General features: G+C 37.1%; 2 protein-coding genes and 1 pseudogene across 5 annotated transcripts; 2 read left to right on the plus strand and 1 right to left on the minus strand.

The window, feature by feature from the left end:
* Positions 1-313: 313 nt before the first annotated feature.
* On the minus strand, positions 314-9,343 carry LOC109010418 (annotated as a pseudogene).
* A 581-nt stretch (positions 9,344-9,924) lies between these two features.
* Positions 9,925-21,359, plus strand: LOC109011776 (protein VTE6, chloroplastic). Of its 4 annotated transcripts, XM_035687786.1 has the most exons (6): positions 14,548-15,814; positions 15,898-16,008; positions 17,937-18,190; positions 19,269-19,392; positions 20,135-20,239; positions 20,871-21,359. In XM_035687786.1, the coding sequence occupies exons 3-6, from the start codon at positions 17,961-17,963 to the stop codon at positions 20,955-20,957; spliced, it is 546 nt and encodes a 181-aa protein (XP_035543679.1). In that variant the 5' UTR covers positions 14,548-15,814; positions 15,898-16,008; positions 17,937-17,960; the 3' UTR covers positions 20,958-21,359. The 4 variants fall into 4 exon arrangements, with proteins under 4 accessions (XP_035543676.1, XP_035543677.1, XP_035543679.1 ...); XM_035687783.1 differs by lacking the exons at positions 14,548-15,814; positions 15,898-16,008 and adding an exon at positions 9,925-10,334; XM_035687785.1 differs by having other exon boundaries at positions 14,548-16,008.
* A 1,376-nt stretch (positions 21,360-22,735) lies between these two features.
* LOC109011798 (protein ROOT INITIATION DEFECTIVE 3-like) lies at positions 22,736-24,255 on the plus strand. Its single transcript, XM_018993137.2, has one exon. It carries the CDS (start codon positions 22,950-22,952, stop codon positions 24,171-24,173), a length of 1,224 nt encoding a protein of 407 aa, XP_018848682.1. The 5' UTR covers positions 22,736-22,949; the 3' UTR covers positions 24,174-24,255.
* The last annotated feature ends 586 nt before the right edge of the window (positions 24,256-24,841 follow it).

The following is a 24,841-nucleotide window of genomic DNA, read 5'->3' on the forward strand; positions in this document are numbered from 1 at the left end:
CATAATAATCTATATCATTCATTGAGATAGTATATTTAATTACTCTGGTATATCAGTCTTTTCACAATATACCTCAGAAAATACAATCAATTGACAAAACAAAATTAAAAAAAAATAAGTCATTGAATACTGATAAATGAGTAAAGCTGTCAAAAGAGAAATGGCTACCGTCGGGTCAATGTCGATAGAGTGGATCACCATGGACGTCGGATTCGGAAACGTGATGGAATGTTATGATGCTGAAGGTTAAATGTTTAACCAAATTAATAGCCAACTATCTTAAAACTTTTGGATCAATAGTTGAGTTTTTAACTCACTTAGGATCACTCACCGCATTTTGTGCAAACATAAGGAATTTCAATCTTTCTACCTGTATTCTTTTGTCCTTTATTGGCAAATTAATCAGTCTCTGATCCTCGTGTGGATTGATTTGGACCCGTGTAAAACCTTTAGGTGGTTGAACAGCGCTCTGCCAAGCTGCACCAAGAACTCACATATCAAGCATAGAAAACAATTAAAAGTGTTTTTGGTAAGTGGCAAACAGTTGAAAATTTCACAAAGCCTTAGGTTCATGTGTATATGCACAAAATTTTAGACTGTTGAGGATTTCCCAGAGTTTGAGGAGATCACCATCCACATAGATGGTGACCTTCCTTCTACGTCCTTGTTAATAATGATCATAACTTAATGCTTTTAACCTTTCTTGTTAATATCCATACCATTCCATAATTTATGTCCAGATTTTAACCTTAAATAAGTCTCTAGCTACCAACCACATGTATCTAATTATCATGGGACTCAAATTTATGCGTATTAACTAATATGCTTTTTTTTTTTTTTTATGGATCTAATCAATTTTTTACGGGGCAATGGATGCTATGTTTCAACCTCTATCAAAACTTAATGATTTCCATCTTCATTTTCAAATTTCAAGTCTGCAAGATACTTTTTATTCAATTTCCAGCAAAAATCTCGAAGGCTATCTTATTGACAAGACTCAGGAAGGCTAATTTTCTTTATCACAGTCCATCTAATCTTAATAAATACATACAAGATCCATTTCTGACTTTCTTGCGACAACTATATATCAAAGATAGCAATGGATTGTAACCCAACTAGCATAAATAGAGGAAAACACTTCGGCTTTGAATGGAAATTAACAGTCAATAGTCATGCACGCGGAGCAAGAAATAGTGGTTACATATTGCTTTTATTTGGTATACAATAATGATTGGATCCAGTTGAATAATTTAGTTTTGGCATATAAAGAGTAAAAAATGATATGCATATATGCAAAACAAACTCACCCTTCCTTTGGGAAGCACACCACGAACATCATGTTCAATAATTCTTTTTGCAATTCTCTATTGTAGCTGGTCAAATCTTTCCACTTTCATACCACCTGGTCATCCTGAATGCTTCCTATAGAGCTTTTGGGTCCATTTCTTTCCAGAGACAGCAACTTTTTATGCATTTACCTTTTAACAAAGCACATGTGGGCTATCAATATGAGACATCACCATGCAAGAAAATATATGTAAATATGGCCAAATCTGACTCCAGAACCAACATCCACATTCAATCATAGGAAGAAAAATGGGGGAAAGGGCGAAAGAAACATGATCTGCAAGACTTCAACACCTTAACCACAAATATCCCAAGGCCTGATGGCCCTAAGCACTTTTTCCAGTGAGCAAATATCTAGAAGTAAACTATTTATTAAAGAATTATATGAAACAAGGACATAGAGAGAGAGCTTCTAAAGTATGATAATTCAACTAAGTAGCCAAGAAAAAGATAATTAAACTAAAAGTCAACCACACGATCTGTGGCGCCCTCGACCCCCACGTGTTATTTTAGTGGAGTTTATGACACCGGGATGATGACCACACGGATCACGCACCCCATCGACCAGTGCTCAGAGTGTGTACAATATGTAATAAGTGTACAAAATAATATTCGCAGCGAAGAAATAAAAAGTCTTTCTTTATTAAGTACCAGAATTTGTTCAAAAACAGTAAAATAACTTTACAAGAATTATACAGTCATCCGACAGATAAATTAAAGACATGAAATATCATAAGGAAAACAAATCCCAAAAATGCTGAACAACTAATCAGCAACTTATACTTCTGGCAGAGTCGGCCCCTCAGGTTCAAACTCGGGCTTTGCGTCAGACTCTACAGCACCATAAAACGGAACCGTAGGGTAAAACACCACAATGAGATTATGACATCTCAGCAAGTAATTAACCAAAATAATATCCAAGATATATAAAAATCACGCGTCCCCATACGGACATAATCCACATAAAACAACAGCACATGTTCCTTTTTCCAAAATACCCTTTTTAAACCACTCACGCCAAAATCTCATTTTGGTCTAATCATAACCATTATTTTATTAAACATGCGCCACAGTCTCCCCTATAGACAGTCTGCACGACCTGGCTTTCTTCTTCACATCACGGGTAACATCCGTGCATGAGATTTCGTAACGAGCAATGCCTAGTTCCGCGCTCAGCACATACATGGCCAAGCATCCTCTAACCTCGCCAACCAAAGGTCACGGAATCGGTACGAGAGCTTTACCATCTAGTCCGTTCCCGTCGTCGCCCTGCGACAACTCAGGGGACATCACGTCAGTCTGTTACACTCCCGAGTGACCAGAGGAGCTCCACCGAGATAATGCCTCATCTCGACTTGGGGTTGTGAAACACACGCACCCACGCAACAGAATCAATTTCCAACAGACAACGTGACATAACCGCACAATTTAATAAAACGATAAATATTCAATTCACCAATTTAATTGGTATACACAATTAATTATCTCAAATAAATACAGAAATACAGTTGTATATTTACATGGGTAACCCGTCCTCCAGCCGGCCCAAGGCCCAACATCAAATCCGACCATAAACACAATCCAACATTATAACGGCCCAAGGCCTAATTTCCAACACACCAATAGTTACAACCCAACACTTTAACGGCCCATGGCCCAAATCCAACAGATTAATACAATCAACAGTTTAACAGAAACTACAATTTATAAAAATACAATTACAACAATTTTATTAATAAAACTGAAAAATTATATACACACGACAAATGAAAAAAATCTGAAAGATCAAGCGGAAGGAAAATAGTTGCACAAGGCGGCGGCACACGACAAAACAGTGCCCAACAGCCCTCACAACTCACGGGTTGGGTTGAATCTATTGGTGTGTTGGAAATTAGGCCTTGGGCCGTTATAATGTTGAATTGTGTTTATGGTCGGATTTAATGTTGGGCCTTGGGCCGGACTGGAGGACGGGTTACCCATGTAAATATACAACTGTATTTCTGTATTTATTTGAGATAATTAATTGTGTATACCACTTAAATTGGTGAATTGAATATTTATCGTTTTATTAAATTGTGCGGTTATGTCACGTTGTCTGTTGAAAATTGGTTCTGTTGTCTGGGTGTGTGTGTTTCACGACCCCAAGCCGAGATGAGGCATTATCTCGGCGGAGCTCCTCTGGTCACTCGAGATCGTAACAGACTGACGTGACGTCCCCTGAATTGTCGCAGGGCGACGACGGGAACGAACTAGATGGTAACACTCTCGTACCGATTCCGTGACCTTTGGATGGTGAGGTTAGAGGATGCTTGGCCATGTATGTGCTGAGCGCGGAACTAGGCATTACTCGTTATGAAGTCTCATGCACGGACGTTACCTGTGATGTGACGAAGAAAGCCAGGTCGTGCGGACGGTCCATAGGGGAGACTGTGGCGCATGTTTAATAAAATAATGATTATGATTGGACCAAAATGAGATTTTGGCGTGAGTGGTTTAAAAAGGGTATTTTGGGAAAAGGAACATGTGCTGTTGTTTTATGTGGATTATGTCCGTATGGGGACCTGTGATTTTTATATATATCTTGGATGTTATTTTGGTTAATTACTTGCTGAGATGTTATAATCTCATTGTGGTGTTTTACCCTACGGTTCCGTTTTATGGTGCCGTAGAGTCTGACGCAGAGCCCGAGTTTGAACCTGAGGGGCCGACTCTGCCAGAAGTATAAGTTGCTGATTAGTTGTTCAGCGTTTTTGGGATTTGTTTTCCTTATGATATTTCATGTCTTTAATTTATCTGTCGGATGACTGTATAATTCTTATAAAGTTATTTTACTGTTTTTGAATAAATTCTGGTACTTAATAAATAAAGACTTTTTATTTCTCTGCTACGAATATTATTTTGTACACTTATTGCATGTTGTACACACTCTAAGCACTGGTAGATGGGGTGTGTGATCCATGTGGTCATCATCCCGGTGTCACGAACTCCACTAAAATAACACATGGGGGTCTAGGGCGCCACACGATCCATCTTCATGATATGTCAGACTAATAAATAAAGAGCTGCCAGACAAATTTGAAGTTTGAGGCTAAAAACACTAATATGAAAAAAATATTAATTTTACCAAAACTAGGGACCGTGAGAATTAGATCCTTCCCAATCCTAAGTGCATATTATGTAGTTTACATTCCTTGCTGCCAATTTGAAGAAAAAAATATGCTTTGGTATATGAATTACGAGAAATTCTACTCATCAACTATTATTCACTCCCACACTCCAAGCCTATAATTTTTTTATAAGGTGTAGATGTGTTTTTCTTAGAGTGTAGGGTTGCTTTTTATAAAGTATGGGGTGTAGAGTATCAAATAGTGACTAACGAGAAATTTTTTCATGAATTACGTACCACAATCACAAATGCTCCCATGCCAAGTTGCCAACGCTGGGAGTATAGGTAGCCATATTTTTCCCATGGATGTAAATGGCAATAGTTGATGCTAGTCTCCCAAGAACTTTGTCTGTAGCATCAACGATGTACCATGGTTTTCCGTGTTCACAAGATCTGCAGCTTTGGGATAAGTTGTATTCCAAATGTCCTTAAAAATAAATAAAAAGGTTCGTTGATTGATATTCATACCAAACAAGTAAACAAGAAATTACAACACAATCACAGGTTTACATGGAAAGTGAGTAAAAATATTATAAATGCAATACCAACTTGAACAGGATAAGTACGAGAAAAAACATTTCGATTCTTTAGATCGTAATATCGTATAATAAGTTCACAATTCTCAAAAGAGCAGTCATAAGTCTAAAAATCCAGTAGGAGAAATGCAAGCAGTTATGCACATTACTAAAAATCGCTATGTTATTGTTGTTAGCAAACTCTTGAATTCCTTATTATTTCATTGTATTGAGTCGGTGTGTATTTATACACTTTACAAGGGAATCGATTTAGTTACAATAAAATAAAGTGAGGAATAAAAATAACATAAATGTAAAACTTATTCTAGAATATTCTAAAGCTAATGTAAGATAATGGATTCTATGCTAATACATCCCCTCGAGTCCAGTGGGGTGTCAACAATAGTGAGACTCTTACGAAAATTAAGAAATTTTTTGGAGACCAGAGGCTTAGTGAAAACATCAACTAGCTAGTTTTTTGAACTACAGAAAGAGACTTTCAACATTTTTGCAGCAACTCTATCTCATACAAAATGGTAGTCGATGTCCATATGTTTGGTGGAGTGATAAACTGGATTAGATAGAGGTAAGTAGCCCCGATATTGTCACACCATAATGTGGGAGGCTGGGATAATAAGATGCCAAGTTCTTGAAGCATGGTTTGTAACCAAATGAACTTAGCAGCAGTAGATGTAAGAGACTTGTACTCAGCTTCCGTGCTTGATCTAGCAACAATCTTTTACTTCTTAAAACTCCACGAGAGAAGGTGATGACCTAGAAATAAACAGAAGCCACCAATGGATCGTCTATCATCTGAACATCCTGCCCAGTCTACATCTGTATAAGCTTGAAAAGTAAGACTGAAAGAGGATTTAAAAAACAGACCATGATTAAGTGTGGCCTTGAGATACCGAAGTATCCTTTTAATAACATACCAATGAGACACTTTGGGACAATGCATAAATTGACATAATTTATTTATATCAAAGGCTATGTCAAGTCTTGTTAGAGATAAATATTGTAACCCTTCTACAATACTTCTGAACAGAGTACAATCATCAAATTGAGGAGAGTCAAACTGAGAGAGCTTAATGGAAGTTGCCATAGGAGAAGTTATGGGTTTGGCATGAAGTATATTGCTCCTAATTAAAAAATTCTTGATGCATTTTCGTTGAGACAAAAATAAGCCAGAAGCAGAATAATCAATCTCAAGTCCAAGAAAGTATTATAGTCAATCAAGATCCTTAATAGGAAAGGTAGTAGCCAAATCACGAATAAGACTATCAATAACATTCGGTTGTGAAGATGTGATAACCATATCATCTACATATATCAAAACAAAGGTGCGTAGATCACCATGATTCAAAATAAACAAAGAGAAATCTGCACGAGAGGCAGAAAAACCATACCTAACCAATCAAGAATTGAGTTGTGCAAACCAGGCTCGAGGAGCCTACTTTAGGCCATAAATAGCTATGTTAAGTTTGCACACATAGTGAGGATAATTCGAATCAATGAACCCTTCTATTTGGCGCAATGACCATCCTTGACTAACAGCAAGAGATATTATCAAATGGTTGGTGGTCAATTTTACTACTGGACTAAAAGTCTCATGGTAATCTAAGCCCGATTATTGATGATAGCCTTTGGTTACCAATCTGGTCTTCCTACATTCAAGAGAACCATAAGAGTTTAATTTGGTTCGGTATACCCATCGATTGCCAAAAATATTAAAAGAAGGAAGAAAATGTACCAAACTCCATGTCTGATTTTGAAGCAGGGCAGTGTACTCTTAGTACATAGCATCTTGCCATTTAGAAAAATTGGAGGCAGCTGAAAAGCTAGAGGGATCATCTAAACAACGATCATGGTGCTGAGAGTCGTCATGGATAAGAGATCGTGCCATCCGTGCCAACTCTTAGTCTTGAGGAGTTAGTATGGCTGCGAGTAATGATTGGAGATATTGGTAGAATGAGAGATGAAGAATCATTTATGAGAGTGATTGAAGGAAAAGAATGAGAATCGGGAGAAGGATTTGCAAAATTTAAAGGAATAAATGAATTAGGGCTCACAGGAGAATTAAGGCTTACGAAAGGAATAGAGGAAGGGAGCGGCTATTGTGGGCTTGGACTTGAGCTTAGAATGGAGGATGTAAAGAGAGGGAAGGAAGTATGTGTCTGGGCTATGTTGGATAGATTGGGTAAATATTGGGAAGTCGGCTTCGAATGAGAAAGAGGAAATGAAGTCTCACTGAAACTTACATCTCTTGAGATGTAAAGTCTGTTAGATTTGGGGTCGAGGCACTTGTATCCTTTGTGAGTGGTGTTTCATCACCACAACGAGAAGAGGAATATTGACTACCACAACCATTGAATCTACCTCGGCCTATGCCTTGTTGACCACCACAGAAAACACCTCTGTCGCGTTGATCTTGACCACCATGTGCATTGTAATTAACCGAAGGTTCAAATATATTTTTGGCAGTATGAGTTAGTCTACTTTCATGAATTACCAATAGCTGATATAGTTCATAAGATGAGAGATGTTCAAATCTTGTAGTGACAGAGGTCACAAAGGACTCATAAACTTGACCTAAACCAATTAGTAAATAAGTGACGAATCGTTTATCTGGAAGTGGGTTACCTGTAGCAGCCAATGTATCAGCAAGAGTTTGAACTTTTCCAAAGTATTCAGAGCTAGATTGATCTCCTCGGGAAAGATTAGTAAGCTGGAAACGTACTTAGAACTCTTTTACTCGAGAGTGTGAGGCAAACACGGATGAGAGGGAGAGCCAAAGTTCTCTAGTAGCGTTAGTAGAGAGAACATGGCCAATGACAGAATCTGAGAGGGATCAAAACAGAATACTGAGTACCAGCTGATCTGTGCGCATCCAAGAAAGAAAATCTGGGTTAGTTTTTGGTAAGTCATCTGAGATGGAAGGTAGAAATTGATATGGGCAGGGAAGGGTTCCATCAACATAGCAATAGAGATCTTGTCCTCTAAGGTATGCCGATATTTAAACTTTCCACAGTAAATAATTTTCTGTTGTTAACTTGATGGAAATAACATGTGAGAAAGAAGAAATAATGGAAGAAGTTGGCTATGGAAAAGGAGAGGAGACAGGCATAGCCATGGATCAAGGAGACTGCTAGTCGAGCATCTCTGATTTCCTGAATTCCTTATTATTTCATTGTATTAAGGCAGTGTGTATTTATACACTACAAGAGAATAAAGTGAGCAATAAAGATAATAGAAATGTAAAACTTATTTTAGAATATTCTAGAGCTAATGTAAGACAGTAGGTTCCATGCTAATAATTGTGACAAGACATTATCGGAGAACATAAAAATCAACAAAATCATATACCAACTATGAATGAATGTAAATGGAATTACATGACTCAGCATAAGTTGTCAGTTGCAAGTATGTCGTTTTGCGTTAGGGCTGAAAATCTTTTCAATTCACATAATTTCCCAAAAAATACAGAGGGGGAGTTTACACTTTACAGGGACATTGACTTTAGTCCGGAACATCCACCGTTGATCTTTGGGGACGAGAGAGAGGTCATGGCATTGAACATGGAAGCTTCGCTTGGAATTATTAGGCTCAGTTTGGATTGAGAAATACTTTCAACTCATCTTACCATTATAATTTTCACAAGTTCTCATATAAAACACAATAAACAATTCAATTTTTCTAAATTTCAAAATAATAATAATATTAAAAATAATATTCTAATAATATTTTATTCAACTTTTAACTTTATTTTTAACTTATTTCATCTAAACTCACTATCCAAACCTAACCTTAGCGAGAGGAAGCGAGGTACGAATCAACAAGAAATACAAGGTTGTGCCACTTTATTTTTGAGTTTTTTCAATCCATTTCTTTTTATTCAAAGGGTTTAATATTTTTCCTTATTATTATTTTTTAAAAAATTCTATTAATCATTTCTACATTATATATAATTTTTTTTATTTTTTTCTTATAAAATATATGATGTATGAATGATAAATAGAACAATCCTATATAAAAAAAATTACTATTAAGTAGAATGACTCCTTTCTTTACCACCTCAAATAATATTATTAACATAATAAATATTTATTCCTTCCTCATATATCTGTCACAAACAATTAAAAATTAAAAATATTCATTTGTTATAAAATATAGAATTATAAAATTGATAAATAAAATGATTAAAACATTTTTATTTTAAATTAATCAATACTATGGATTAAATAAAAAAAACTTATTTTCTATGTCAAATCAATAAGAATAATATTACCTTAATTATCGGCTGTGTTTGCGACATTATACTGCTGTCAACACTGTCGCCAATAGAATTTCTCTTCATCAATATATTTTATTTGAACAAAATAGAGAATACAATCACTTGAATAAATAAGGCTTGGTTTTTTTTTTTTTTGACTTTAGGTTTGGTTTGTTTTTGAGGTTAAAATTTAAAATTTTAAAAATTTTTTATTTTATTATTATAATTTTTTAAAATTTTTATATAAAATAAAATTCAAAATTCAAAATTTTTAAATAAAAATAATATTAAAAATATATTCTAATAATATTTTTTTTAATTTTTTAATTTTAATCTCAATTAATCTCATTTCATCTTTAAAAACAAATAAAGTCTTAAAAAATCCAAATAAATAATATTTATATTTCATTATTCTACATAAAATAAAAATATCTACGCATTTGAGTAAATTATTTGAAAACAATAAAGAATAAAATCCGTTCAAATAAATAAATAATCAACATAAATAATATTTGTATTTCACATATGTTTGGGATTTTGATTTTCTTTTGGTAAAAGGAAAAAAAAAATTTTTTTTTGACTTAAGTAAGATACACGCAACTCGCAAGAATACTGATAAAAAAAAAAAAAAAAGACCAAGGATCAATGGCTTCGTCTCTGTCACCTCTTCTTCAGCTGAGACCTATTTCAGTCCCTCCGCTCCCCACTCTCCAAAACCCTCTTCAAAGGGACCATAATTCTCTTCCAAAATCCTAGTTCGAACGCTGACTCTTGTAGAACTCCAAAGATGATGGCGACCCATGCAGGCAGCGTGCAGAGCGCGGTATCGGAGGCAATGAAGGTGATCCGGTCCTCCCCTCCCACGTGGCAGTCCGCTCTCCTCAACAACCTCTTCATTTTTGTTTTGGGTTCACCAATTCTGGTCTACGGGCTATCTCTTTCAGGCATTGGTGCTGCTTTCCTTTTGGGCAATCTTACTTGGCGTGCCTTTGGTCCCCCGGGTTTCCTTCTCGTTGCCACTTACTTCATCATTGTAAGCCAACAACAAGAAAACAAAATCTAGCTTTCTCACTCACTCACTGTGTACTTATTTGATTTTTTTTGTACATTTTTCTGAGAGTTAGTAGTCTGTTAAGTTTTGTTGATTTGGGTTGTGGGTTCCGAATTTTTATTTTTATTTTTTAATGTCGGGGACCTCTCCAAGGCAGAGCCTTCGGATCCGTTCCTGCAGAGTAAACTCCGGTCCCGTACACCACACCCTCAAAAATTTTTCTATACGAAACTGATTAAATCACTAATTTTACACCGGGGGTGTGACCCTAGAGATTATTTGCACTCAAAGAAATTTGAACCTTGGACCTGAGAGGAGCATACCCCATGCTCAAGGCCTTTATCACTTGAGCAATTTTCTTCCTTTTAATAGGATTTTATTGGAAAGTCAATACTTTCTTTTTTCAGTTTATTTCTTTCATGAACATTTTTTGGTAGCATGTTCTTGGTTAGTGAGAAAAGAATTCTATTACATGATTCGGCTGAAAGATTTTGTGAAAAAGTATTGGTTCAACTTACCAAAACCCGTAAGCTATATTTCATTTATATACTGATATACATTTGATCACATTGTACTCTGTACAAGGAATGGATATTGACAAGAAAGGAAAGAATACAACTTAAAAAGGTAAAGAAATAAAGAAGAGAGGAAGGCCAGCTATGTGCAAATCAGAAGGCACCGAATCAGTGCACCGAAGTCCAGAGCAGATAATCTCGATAGATAAGGCAATCTGCAATCACGTTGCTTCTTCCAAAATATCGTGTTGACTTGTTTCACTTACACCCCCCCCTCAAGCGAATGGGGGGAAGGCCAACCAAGAGCTTGGATTTGAGGAATAGAAACCGAGAAGAAGTGAGGCCCTTAATGAAGATATCGGCTATTTGATCATACGTGGAGAGAAATTTAATCACCACATCCTTGTTAATAACTTTCTCTTTAATAAAATGAACATCCACTTCAATATGCTTGGTACGAGCATGAAAAAGGGGATTGGAAGCAAGAGCAATAGCACCGAGATTATCACAACAAATGTGAGGAACCATAGCAAGGGAGATATGAAGATCTTTAAGGACCATGCGAATCCAACAGAGCTCGGCCACGGTCATTGCTAAAGCCTGAAATTTTTTACTTATAAAAAAAAAAAAAATCTAAGGCCCAATATTTAGCTTTGGTGCTAGAGTGAGCCACCATGGGTTGTTTCTTGGCACACCAAGAAATTAAGCAAGAACCGAAGAAGATACCAAAACCAGTGGTGGAGCGACAATCATCAGGATCACCCGCCCAATCAGAGTCACTATTTAACTGGAGAGTGCCTTTGGAGAACATGAGACCATGATCAATCGTACCCTTGAGATAGCGAAGAACACGTTTAGCTGTCGTCCAGTGAGTAGTGGTGGGAGAGTGAAGATGCTGGCAAAGTTGATTAATGGAGTAAGCAATCTTTGGACATGTAAGAGTGCAATATTGAAGTGCACCAACAATTTGTCGATACGCAGTGGCATGGGGAAGAGGGTCGCCACTTGAGGCGGCAAGCTTGGAGCCGGAGGTGCAACCCGTGAGAGTCCCTAGTAACTTGAATGCCGAGAAAATAATGGAGAGGCCCCAAGTCTTTCAAGTAAAATAGAAGAGAGTAATCAACATTCAAGTAAATGGATGACATTCTCATTTTCAAGTAATGAGAATGTCATCCACATATACTAGAAGAAAAACATGAATGTCAGATTTGTGATAAGTGAAAAGAGAGTAATCAACAGAAGAGCCTTGAAAACCAAGCTCCAAAAGACATTGAGAAAATCGATTGAACCAAGCCCGAAGGGCTTGTTTTAAGCCATAGAGAGCTTTATTAAGACAACACACATAATCGGGGTGTTGAAAGTCAACATAGTCTTGAGGTTGTGAAATATAGACCTCCTATTCAAGAGTGTCATGAAGAACAACATTGGACACATCCAATTGCTTAATATCCCAATCAAAGAACACAACAAGAGTTAGAACAATTCTGACTGTAGCGGGTTTAATAACAGGACTAAAAGTCTCTGAAAAATCAATGCCACTAATTTGATTAAACCCCTTAGCCACTAGCCGTGCTTTGCGCTGATCAAGGAACCATCCTCCTTTGGTTTAGTTTTATAGACCCACTTAGTGGCAATAATATTGTGATGAAGAGGACAAGGACAAAGAGTCCAAGTATTATTGGCAATCAAAGCAGCATATTCCTCATCCATCGCCTTCTTCCACTCTATAGAAACAATAGCTTGTGAAAAATTCAAAGGTGCTTTAGGTAAGGGAACTGTGGCCAAGGTGGTTATGGGATGTCGAGTGGAATAGTTTGTGACATAATCTGGAAAGTGTTTGGGTCGTGAGGAACCAGTTTGGGATCGAGTCACAACTTGGTGAGATGGAGGGAGAGAATTAATGTGTGGTAAAGAGGAATCGGTGGAGTGATTTGAAGAGAGATATTCGATGGAAGAGGTGTCTAAAGTAGATGAATTGGAGCTGTCTAAGGATGGCAAGAGAGGTCTGGGACGTGAGGTGGGCTCAAGATTTGTGGGGGGAAGAGACGTAAGTGAGTCAATTTCTTCATGAGAGGAAGGTATGGGATTGGTGGGAGACAAATTAGGAGGATCAAAAATTAAATTGGATGAGAGATTTTCAGTGGAGGGAGGGCCAAGAATTTCGTGTGAGGTGGGCACCGAATTTGTGGAAGTGAGAACATAATGTGTAGGCAATGTAGAAGTGGGCACCGTAGAAGGAGAGAGTGTAGAACTTACCTCATAAGAAAATTTTCCTTGTGGAGGAGCAAGAGTGGACTTATCCTTGGCTGGAAATTTTTTTTCATAAAAAATAACATGCTGTGACAAATAGACTTTCTTTGATATGGGATCAAGACAGGGATAACCTCGATGATTAGAAGAGTAACCAATAAAAATGCACTGCTTACTACAGAAGGCGAACTTGTTGGAATTATAGGGTCAAAGAAGGGGATAGCAAGCACAACCAAAGGATTTAAGATGAGAGTAATATGGTGGTCGCTTTAAAAGAAGACTATAAGGAGAGTCCGATTGTAGAGTCGGAGTGGGGAGGTGATTAATTAAGAAAATTGCAGTTGAAAAAGCGTTGACCTAAAATTTTTGTGAAACATTGGATTGAGCCAATAAGGATAATCCAATCTCCATTATGTGTCAATGTTTTCTTTCGGCAACCCCATTTTGCTGAAAGGTGTATGGACAAGTGAGACGGTGAAGAATAACATGGGAATTAAGAAAAGAAATAAATTGATTAGATGTATATTCTCCACCATTATCGGATTGAAATTGTTTAATCTTGCAAGAGAAGAGATTTTCCACTAACGTTTTGAATTTAACGAAACAATGAAAAACTTCTGATTTAGTGGAAATAGGATACATCCATGTAAATCGAGAAAAATCGTCTACAAAAATAACATAGTACTGACAACCACTTATAGAAGAAATAGGAGAGACCCAAACATTGGAATGGACAAGTTCCAATGGACTAATAGACACTCTAGTAGACTGAGTAAACGGTAATCGCTTACTTTTGCCTAATTGATAGGACGAACAAACAGACTCTTAAGAAAATGACCCAACAATAGGTAGCTTGAAAGTAGAAATAATGTGCTTGGTCACTTGAGAGGAAGGACGTCCAAGCCTAGCGTGCCACGCATCAATAGAGGTTTTGATCCCAAAGAGAGCTACACGTGCACGACAATTATTTTGAGAAAATTTATTCAATGCGATAGGGTAGAGTCCACCTTCACTTGGTCCCTCCAAAGTTGTGATACCCCATATGATAAGGATAAGGGTAGGTGGTGTATGGGATCCCACATTGCTGGGGAAGAAGAAGTTCTTGCTCTTTATAAGGTTCTAATGGAACTCCAATTGTATCATTGACTAGTCCTTTTGGAGTATAGGCCATGTGGTTTGGGCCTTCCATTGGGGCGTTACAAATGGTATCAGAGCATATCCCAACCAGAAATGTGGGACTTGAGCCGTGCCACCTACGAAGGACAGGCCCGACGAGGACGTCGGGAATTTAAGGGGGGGAGATTGTGATACCCCATATGATAAGGATAAGGGTAGGTGGTGTATGGGATCCCACATTGCTTGGGAAGGAGAAGTTCTTGCTCTTCAAAAGGTTCTAATGGGGCTCCAATTGTATCATTGACTAGTCCTTTTGGAGTATAGGCCATGTGGTTTGGGCCTTCCATTGGAGCGTTACAGAAGTGCTCCTCCCGAGGTCTTGTCCTTGACAAAGAAATGAGTGTCAGTTAGAAGAAAATAACATTGATTATCCACACAAAACTTATTGATAGAAAGCAAGTTAATCATGGCATTAGGACAGTGCAACACATCTTGAAAGGAGAATTGTTTTTGTGGAGTTTGTAGAGAAAAGGAGCCAATATTGGAGATGGGAAGGCCAGATCCGTTACCTACAGCCACCAAATCTTTACCAGTATATGTTTCCTGCAAAGACAAATTAGCAATGTCATTAGTAATGTGCTGATTTGCGCCTGAGTCTGCATACCACAAGGTCTCCTCTTCATGGACAGTGTTGCTTTGAGCAACCATGGCAGCAAGTTGTGTTGGCGGATGTCGTCCTTGATAACTGTAGTCCATATGATGATAAGAATCCAAGGCTTGGTGGTTTGTCTTTCCACAAATTTGACATGGAGTGTGATTATAGGAGTTGTCATTGGACATAAAGTTTGAAGAGGATCCATTAGGCTTGATAGGTTGTTGTTGTGGCTTAGAATAAGGTGGCTTGTGCTGGCCTTGCCATGGTCCCTTTTTGGGAGGGAAGTTTGAAGGAAAATTCGACTTGTAGCGAAATTGACTGTAGTTGACTTCCTTGGTTGTGATTCTTTCCAGCAAGCATTGCAAAAGTTGGTTGCTCCGTGGCCTTTATTTGGCTTTCAATCATAAGTTCATAAGACAATAATTCTGATTGGAAATAATTAAAACTCATGGGACCATAATGTAAGGCAAAAGAGATGGAAGTGACAAAAGGATTGAAAATAGGATTTAATCCACTCAAAACATAGGAAATGAGATCATCCTCACCCATTGGCTTGCCGACAACAAGAAGTTGATCGGCGGTAGACTTAGCTGAGGCCAAATAGTCGGTGCAAGTAGCACTCCCTTGTTGAAGAGTTTGTAGTTGGCGTTTGAGACAGTTGACATGTGCTGGTGAGTGTGATGCATATCTTTTGGCCAGTGAATCCCATACTTGTTTGGCCGAAGTTATGCCAAAAACAGAGGGGAGGACCTTATCGATCAGTGTAGCATTGAGCTAGCCCAAAACAAACTGGTCCTTCTTATTCCAAAGAGTATACTCAAGATTGATAGCCTTGGTTGGCTTTCCTTCAGAGTCACAAGCAAATTGCTCAGGACAGGGCTCAGAACCATCCACAAATCCAAGCAAGTCATTGCTGTGCAAAATAGGTAGCAACTGGGAGACCCAATTGAGATAATTTGTACCGTCCATCTTAACCGAAACTAACTAAGAGAAGTTTGGTTGAGAGAAGGCCAAAGGAGCAGTTGAGTTAGCAGAAGCCATTGATGAAGAACAAAGGGAACAGGAACGTTGGAGGCGTGAGCTATAGCGGCTCTGGTACCATGAAAGATTTTGTGAAAAGGTATTGGTTCAACTTACCAAAACCCATAAGCTATATTTCATTTATATACTGATGTACATTTGATCACATTGTACTCTGTACAAGGAATGAATATTGACAAGAAATGAAAGAATACAACTTAAAGAGGTAAAGAAATAAAGAAGAGAGGAAGGCCAGCAATGTGCAAATCAGAAGACACCGAATAAGTGCACCGAAGTCAAGAGTAGAGAATCTCGATAGATAAGGCAACCTGCAATCATGTTGCTTCTTCCAATATATCGTATTGACTTGTTTCACTTACACCGGCAATGTGATCCTATTTTTTAAAAAACTTTTTGGGGGTGAAATTTAACTGCTTTATTTTTCTTATACATTTTTTCACTTCTGTTTTACAGAATCTGAAGTGAGGGATCGCCCTCCTAATTGTTTTACAGAATTCAAGTGAGAGATCAACCTCCTAAATATAGGCTTACAGTAGTTTCTTCTGACCCCTTTCTAAAGCAAAGCCTGTATAACCTACTACTACAAAGATCCACTGCTGGAGGTACTTGGACCCATCATCCAAGGATACTGACAATTGAGAGCTTGACTTTCCGCTTTATTTGAACCTGGGATTGTATAACCTTTACACTCGTCAAAAAAAAATTATATAACCTTTAGGTATCTTTTCTCATATAATCATTACAATTTTATCCAAACTCACACACAAAATATAATAAACAATCCAAAATTTTCAAATCCTAAAACAAAAATTATATTTTAATAACGTTTTATTCAATTTTCAACTTTTATATCATATTATCTCATCTGTGTAACCAAATGAGGCCTTACTAGGGTAGCTTGGCGGTTAACCAAGAAAAGCATGGGAAAATAGATTTCTAGTTGAATTCTTTTGACAGTTTAGCATATTACAAACGTAATTTCTGGTAAACCTAAGAAATCTAAATTCACAACATCTACATAACCAATATTTTACTTTTTTACCATCTACGTCACTCTTTTTTGACAGTTATATTATCTCCTACATTCGACTAGCTACCATGGCTAGATCTAATGAGTTCTGTTCTGTCCTTGCTCTCTTATTTCCTATTAGTTAGTTGGTAGTTCCTCATACTACTTACTACTAAACTCATAGCTTATTGGTTACATATTAGAAAGGATCGTTACCCCCCAAAGTCCCCCTCGGGGGGATTAGACAACAGAAACTGCTGCACAAACTGACAGTAGAACCCCCCGAACCCCCTGCAAGAAGACCTACTTGGCCTGGCAAGCAGCAAGTAGGGATGAAAGTGCTTACCATTGTGAGAGTGTTTGTTGCCTCTAGGAATTTCTGGTACTTTCAACTTCATGATTGTATTCTAGGCTGAGCACAGCTTCCTCATGCACATAGCTCGATAGATAATTTGATAAGCTAATGATTTTTTTCTGTGTTTCAGAATACGGTTAACCAACATGTTAACTAATTGATTCTGCTAAATTGGATGGGATTTTGCAGTTTACCTTGTTCTTCTCGGCACTCCCCTAACAGCTTTTTGACTCATTTAATTGTTTTGCAACTTAACTAAATTATAAAATACTTGTTAAAAAACTAAGTCATAGAATAATGCTAAAAAATAAGGTCCAAGGTAGGGTATAAATAATATTACTAAGCAAGCTATTCTTGAATACAATCTGAGTCGTGCAGTACCCACGATTTTTTTTTTTCACTCTGCTCAAATAAGTTTATTTCCTCATTGCTCGTTGATGGCCTAGTGTTTGCATTGTTCATGTGTTTGTCTATTAATGGTGGGTTTTGTTGGTGTATTCTAAGTTGATATCTAGTTATTCTATGATGTGATTGTACCAAAACCATAAAAATGATTTTTGAAGTTTATTTTCTGACTGAAAAAAAAAAGGTTCCTTATAGTGACTATTTCTAAATGATATGTATATATTTTAAAATCTGGTAGGGCACAGCAGCAACAAAAGTGAAAATGGCACAAAAGGAGGCTCAGGGGGTTGCCGAGAAGAGAAAAGGAAGGAGAGGACCAGCTAGTGTTATTGGTTCCAGTGCTGCTGGTTGCTTCTGTGCTTTTCTTTCAATCTTTGGAGTAGGGGGAGAGGCATTTTCTCAGGTTTGGAAACTCGGATTTGTTGCCAGCTTTTGTACAAAGTTGAGTGATACTGTCTCAAGTGAGATAGGGAAGGCATATGGCAAAACAACGTAAGTAATGCGTCTTCTGGTGTGGTTTGGGCAATTTAGTTTTATGTTATTAATGCTCATCTTAACCCCTAGGGGTTGGCTCAAGTGGTAAAGGCCTTGGGCTTGGGGGTATGCTCCCCGTAGGTCTAAGGTTCAAATCCCCTTGGGTGCAAACAATCTCTAGGGGCCATCTAACTGAGAGATTTTCTCCTTGAATTACCTGAGGTGCACTTGTGGGAAACTCCTTGCCAAGCCGTGTACCCTCGGGATTAGTTGGGACACTGTTCCCGGACACCCAGTGCCAATCAAAATAGTTATTAATGCTCTTCTTAGTTCGCTCATAAATAAATTCAAAAGTAGATTTTGGTGGAATTCTAAACCCTGTTATAGAGCCATTATCATTACTCAATCTATTGCAGATTTTTATAAAGCTGTTAAGGTTAGTCTACTATGAACCAAACTTCAGCAGCAAGGTTTTAGAATCATAATTTGTGATGTGCTATCTGTGAAATCACCATATTGTTTTCTTTTCTTGCTTTCTCTCATCATTTCTAGGATTCTACATATGGTTAAAATTGCTGTACAATTGATAATTTTGTCTAATTAGCCTTGGTTGTAATATATGTAATTGTAATTCATCGTATTACTTTGGAATGACATCACTTTGATCTGTCATGGACAAAAGTTCAATGGGTGGACTATAGTTGTAGTAGGAATGTTCCAATACTGTGGCCAACCGTATGAAATGTGTTGGAACATAATATAATGCAGCTTATTAGCATAAGCCAATTGACTAAAGTTTGTTTCGGCTTTTGAAGCACTTTTATAGTTCCTGCAGTTATTAAAAGTAGGCTAAAAAAATAGATATGGTAGTGAACTATATGGGTGGCTGATTAAGTAATGCATGTTGATATCACATCAAATTTGTAGTTCTTGCAGTGTATCTGGTGAGTCAATGTGTAACTTGAATCCTTAGTAAAAAAAGGTTTATTGTTTGCCATATGTGGGCCTTGCTCAAAGCAGCACATGCCTTCTCCAAAATAAAACGTTGTTTGGATACTTTTTCCTTGTGTGTATTTTGATCTTTGCTTCTGATCAGGTATTTAGTTACCACGCTTAAGGTAGTCCCAAGGGGAACAGAAGGGGCTGTGAGTGTCGAGGGAACCATTGCTGGATTTTTGGCATCATTTCTTCTTGCCTTTGGTAGCTGTGTCATGGGTGAGGTACCCTTTACTATCTTGTCACTCTATTATTAGTACTTGTTATTGGAAACTTGCTTTCATTTTTCAAAAGTCTTGACCACACGACTGTATTGATATTAATGAAGTTTACAACTAAAACACTTTGTTTCTTAAGGATTGAGGCCATCCTTTTCGTTATCACTGTTTATTCATGACGTTTTTGTAATGAAACAGTATTTTTTATGCAACTAAGCGAAAATTTGATCTTTGATCTTTTACTAATTTAGTTTATTATCTACCATATGATGTGTTGTAGCTTTGTGAATATTCAGGCTTATAAATAATCAAGTTTCTTTGAACGAACCTCAAGGATGCATTTGATTTACATTTAATATCATAACTAATTGTTACTTATAAAAAAAAAATATCATGACTAATTGTTAAAATGTCCTACTTTATTATAAATATAATTAAACAAAATAAAAAGGGAAAGAAAAGAGAAGTCTTTGTTCATAGAAAAGTCTCTCCTAGAATATGAGACTGTTAAAACGTAAGAATTATCAAATGTATTAAGCTTTTTGACATCAATTTAAGGAATCATTATTCTAATTTGTTGGATAAGAATGAATAGGTTAACTTTTATGACTTCATGGACATGGGTGATATTGCATTCCTGTATCTAGCTCGCTTTTAACTACTATTTCAAATTACTGTCGCAACGTAACAATTAAAACTTTGGTCTTCATGAGAGAGATGTTTTTTTGGGGGTTATTTGTTGAAACAGCTAGGTGCAGCTGAAGCTATAATATGCGTAATAGCTTCCCAGATTGCTAATGTTGGGGAAAGCATAATAGGTGCTGCGCTTCAGGAGAAGGAAGGATTTCAATGGGTAGGCAGCCATTCCAATTATTACCTGGTTTCTTTGTATCCCAATTGTTCTGCAAACCTTTCCAGTCCTATTCTTTATAAATTCTGATCGGTGTGTGGTGGAGGTGTTCTGTTTGTTTGAATATGAGGTTCTGGGTTTTGTATGACATAGTAAATATACCATTAGTCAGCCTGAACTTTGAATTAATTAAGAATATAGGCAAGTTCGTGCAGAAGTTTTGAAGGTGTGGCTTTTTTTCTGGGTTTTGCTGTGGCATGGTTGACTAACAGGATTCATATATTTGAAGTTATCAGCCCAAAAACTTGGGTAATGGTGGGCCGGTGGCTGAGATCAGAAATAAGTCGTCAACATTGTAAATTCGTCATATCAGTTCATTGCTTTGTTTTTTTGTTCTTGGGGGTGGGGGGAATATGGCAACAAAGTTCTAATGTTCAGCATTCTGCCTCTTTGTATAATTGGATTATGAAGAATTTCATTGGGTCCATTTTTTCTTATATTATTGTTGCTTAACTGAGTTAACTCTACATTCGAGCCTCTCTCTCTCTCTTTCAGCCTGACATGCTAGTCTGCTTCTGACTTTCACTTTCATGAACTCTGGTTCCTAAGGTCATCTTTCTGCTCTGTTTTGCAGCTCAACAATGATGTCGTCAATATCATCAATATATCCATGGGCAGCATTATAGCCGTCCTCATGCAGCAGGTTGTTTTCCGAAACTGACATGTAAATTCACCTGACATCAGTGAATTGGTTAAGATCAAGAATTAATGACCTCCAGAAATGTAGCAGACAGGATGCCATTGACTTTCCTCATTCTTATTGTTTCCATCTTCATTTGATTAAAAAAAACAACTTCAAGAATATGTATACATGATTCCTACTGTTGATGTGATGTTAATATTGCTTCCAATTTTTTGTAGACCTTGGTGCAACATTCATTGGATCTTTCACCCCCCAAGCTGTAATAGAACATTTTTTTTTTTTTTTATTTGGGAAAATATCAATCCTCTTATAGTTGTAAGATTGCAATCTATCTTATTTTTTTCTTCTCATCTCCTGTTCATTTCACCTTTTTGTTTGTTATTGACAACAATTTCAATGTTAGGGACTCGGGGTACTCTAATGGGATATTAGCTCGAATATTTTTTTTATGAAAAATGTTCTTCATTATTCTTTTAGTAATCGTTTTCTTTGTAATTTCCTAACGTTTACTAGACAAAGACTAGCTTCTAGATGTTCTTTGCTTGAACATATAGAGGAACCAACCTTCTTTCTAGTTAAGGAATGGGAGACTTTTATCTTGTTACACGAATCCAATATCCGTCTTTTTTTCAATAATGTCTTTGTCATTTGATCCAATAGCATTTCATTATATAGGAGTAGATTTTGCCCCAGCTCCTACGGATCAAAGCTAGGCCACACAAGAGAAGGAAAGGTAGGCAGCCTCAAGGATAAGCTGTTGAGCAACCGAGAACTACTCAAGTAAAATGTGAGAGGAAGTGAATGAAAAGTAAGGATAGGGAGAGGAAGATGACTATCTAAAGCCGATAGTACAGTAGGTCCTTGTAAGGCGAGTGGAAGGAAGTGACTCGATCGATTGATTAAGAGAATCAAGTAGGTCTGGATTAAGCAAAATAGAATTGACTAGGAGGTAGAATTGTGGAAACACATTTTTCTTTCAGATTTTGGACCTTGATCGATGGATGAGTGAAAATTAATTAAAACGTTTTTCAATTGAGAAATACTTTAACTATAAACAGATTTTATAAAAGTAAATTTATAAACTGACGTGGCATGCTTGATGTGGTATGTTATATTATAAAGTTATATTTATTATAAATACTTTTATTATAAAATAGACTCAACATATTATATGAAATTATGTCAGTTTGTATATTTATTTTTATAAAATCTACTTGTGATTATAGCACTTCTCCTTTCAATTATCCTCTAATAAGTTCATCCTGGTGTTAAACAAACAGAGTCGATGATGAAAGGCAAACATGTGATAAACCCACGTTCTTCTTGCGTGGTTGAATGCCAGGAAAGATAATACCGTTTAATTAGACCTCACTTTCAACCTTTTGATCGGTAAAAAGATAACTTTCCTATTTTTTTATTTTTTCTGTTAACTTCTATAAAATAATAAGGAAAAAGTTGCTATCCAAAAGTGAATATCATCACTACTCTTTTTGAAAGTTCATGATAAAGACAACTCGTTTGAAAAATGCTTTACAAAATAATGTATTTAATTAATTAGGCACCTTTTACAATAAATGTTTTACAAAATAATGGATTGGTCCAATTCTATTGGAAAGGAAAAAAAGAAAAGAAAAGTAAACTAAATTTATTAGGGTAGGACCCACTTCTACATCTAATTAATTTCTTACTGTAGAAAGATCTGAGAGATTTGTGATTCTGTTGCAATAATCATAATATTTATTAAAGGCTAAAAAAACACAGCTCCATATATCAACAAGCTTTACCCTAAAAACCATTTAATTAAATGAAGATAGAGGCAAATTCATGTAAGCAACTCCGACACAAATGACTCCCCAGCACCTACTGCCAGAAGATGCCAAAGTTGATGATGAGCACCTAGTTTTCAACGCCCCAGAACCACCTGAAAGCCCTCCTTAAACATGCCCTTCTTGTTTTCCCACCTCAACCAACCTTCTATTCTGCTTTACACTGTCTCTGCCTGCGCAAAAAATGTCATCTTCCTCGCATGAAATTATCCTCACTAGTTCTCCTGATGGCCCCATTATCGCCTATGATGCCTCCTCAGGTGCCATTCTAGCCAGCTTTATTGGCAGCCGATCACCTCGTCAAGGGCTTGTTCTTGTTGGGAAAACTTTCATTGCTGCCTCTCATATCTCCTCCGCCACAGCCTCTGGTTCCATCCACCTCTATAATTGGTGGTCTTCAACTGCCTTCCACCATCTTCCTCTCCCCGAACCTGTTGCTCCTATCACTGCCACTTCCGATGGTTTGTATCTCTTTGCCGGTGGCCTTTCAGGCAGTATCCATGCCCTGTCACTCCCCTCAGGGAACCTACTCAAATCACTTCCCGCTCATGAAAAACCTGTCTCTTGCCTCAAAATCAGTAATGATGGATCACTTCTGATATCGGGCGGTGATGATGGTGCTGTTGTTGTTGTCCCAATTTTTCTACTTGTAGAGGCCTCAAAAAATGAGAATGGAGGCAATATCATACTGCATCAATTTCCAGCACATGCTGATTCAGTTACTGACATTACTCTTGGAGTGGGGCTCTGCAACTCTACAATAATCTCTTGCTCATTGGATTGTACATGTAAGTTCTGGAATCTTTCACGTGGGACACATCTTAGGACAGTGGCATTCCCATGCATAATTTTTGGAGTTGCACTAGACCCAACAGAGTCTGAGTTTCATGCAGCAGGGTCAGATGGTTCTATTTACAAGGGAACATTGATGGTTGGAAGCAAAAGACTTGTTAGCCAAGGGGGGGAACTGGTGAAATGGACCCAAAAACATGATGGGGCAGTCATATCTTTAGGGATAACAAATGAGGGGCGGAATTTGGTATCTGCAGCAGAAGATGGAAGTGTATGGATTCGGGTAATCAAGACGGGAGAGATCATTATGGCTCTTAAAAATGAGATGGGGAGCATTAGTGATATGGTGGTGAGCAAAGGGAGGATTAGTTATGGCAAGGGGCATGGCGTTGGAGGGACTTCTGCAACCGATGAATCAGGGAATCGAAGTCTTTCTGGTAGAGAGTTGAGTTTTCCCATGAAGCAGACACTAGAAATGGAAGAGATATTGACTTTGGTGGCAAAGGACAGGAGCAGAGCCATTGACATGCTTGAATCTGCCATCGATATGTACGAGAAGCTCTTGGAACTCATTCTCAAAGAAGCGAAGGAAGGCACCGGCACAGGTAGTGAGTAAGAGAAAGATGTCATGTAAACTTTAAGTAGCTAAGTTTGTTATCCAAACAAATAAGAAAGCAGCATAACTGATTTGATGGTTCCTTTTAATCTCATTTAAAAGCACAAGCAAACAAAGAAATAAGCCAAATTCATTGAATTCACTTAAATTATAACCTAATACAATACAGATTGGTGTCTTTTTAAAGGAAAATTTTATATACCATATTTTCATCCCATTAAATATAATGTGGCATATTTATCACCATTAAATGATCATTTATTACATGTTTTTTTATCATCTAATAGTGATGAATGTATCATATACTATTTAGTATGATCAAAATAGGATGAAAGTATTGTATATAACATTACTCATTTTAAAAGGATCCATTACCTTGAACAATTCACTATATTAATAAGAATGATTCTGCTTTTTTTTTTTCTTTTTGCCCTACACTTTATGCCATATTGGTTTGGTACTTACAGAGTGGAAACAAAGGACGTTTAAGGCTGTATAATAAATTTTATGCCATATTGCATTTATTTGACCAGACGATCGATAACAATTAACACAGAGAGTTCAAGACGCAGTAAAATCCTCGAGAATTTGAGAAGCCCTACTCCTATACTTGCAACAAAAATAATAATAATAAAAATAAAAACAGAGTGTTGTATTTAAATTGGCCC

Source organism: Juglans regia, chromosome 2, assembly GCF_001411555.2.
Source record: "Juglans regia cultivar Chandler chromosome 2, Walnut 2.0, whole genome shotgun sequence".
Taxonomy (NCBI): Eukaryota; Viridiplantae; Streptophyta; class Magnoliopsida; order Fagales; family Juglandaceae; genus Juglans; species Juglans regia.

Excerpts from the sequence above, each read along its gene's own strand:
- LOC109011776 (XM_035687783.1), top strand. The coding sequence starts at position 10,089 with ATGATGGCGACCCATGCAGGCAGCGTGCAGAGCGCGGTATCGGAGGCA. Across the intron at positions 10,335-17,936 it reads TTGCCACTTACTTCATCATT|GGCACAGCAGCAACAAAAGT; the intron begins GTAAGCCAACAA and ends AAAATCTGGTAG. Across the intron at positions 19,393-20,134 it reads GTAGCTGTGTCATGGGTGAG|CTAGGTGCAGCTGAAGCTAT; the intron begins GTACCCTTTACT and ends TTGTTGAAACAG.
- LOC109011798 (XM_018993137.2), top strand. The coding sequence starts at position 22,950 with ATGTCATCTTCCTCGCATGAAATTATCCTCACTAGTTCTCCTGATGGC.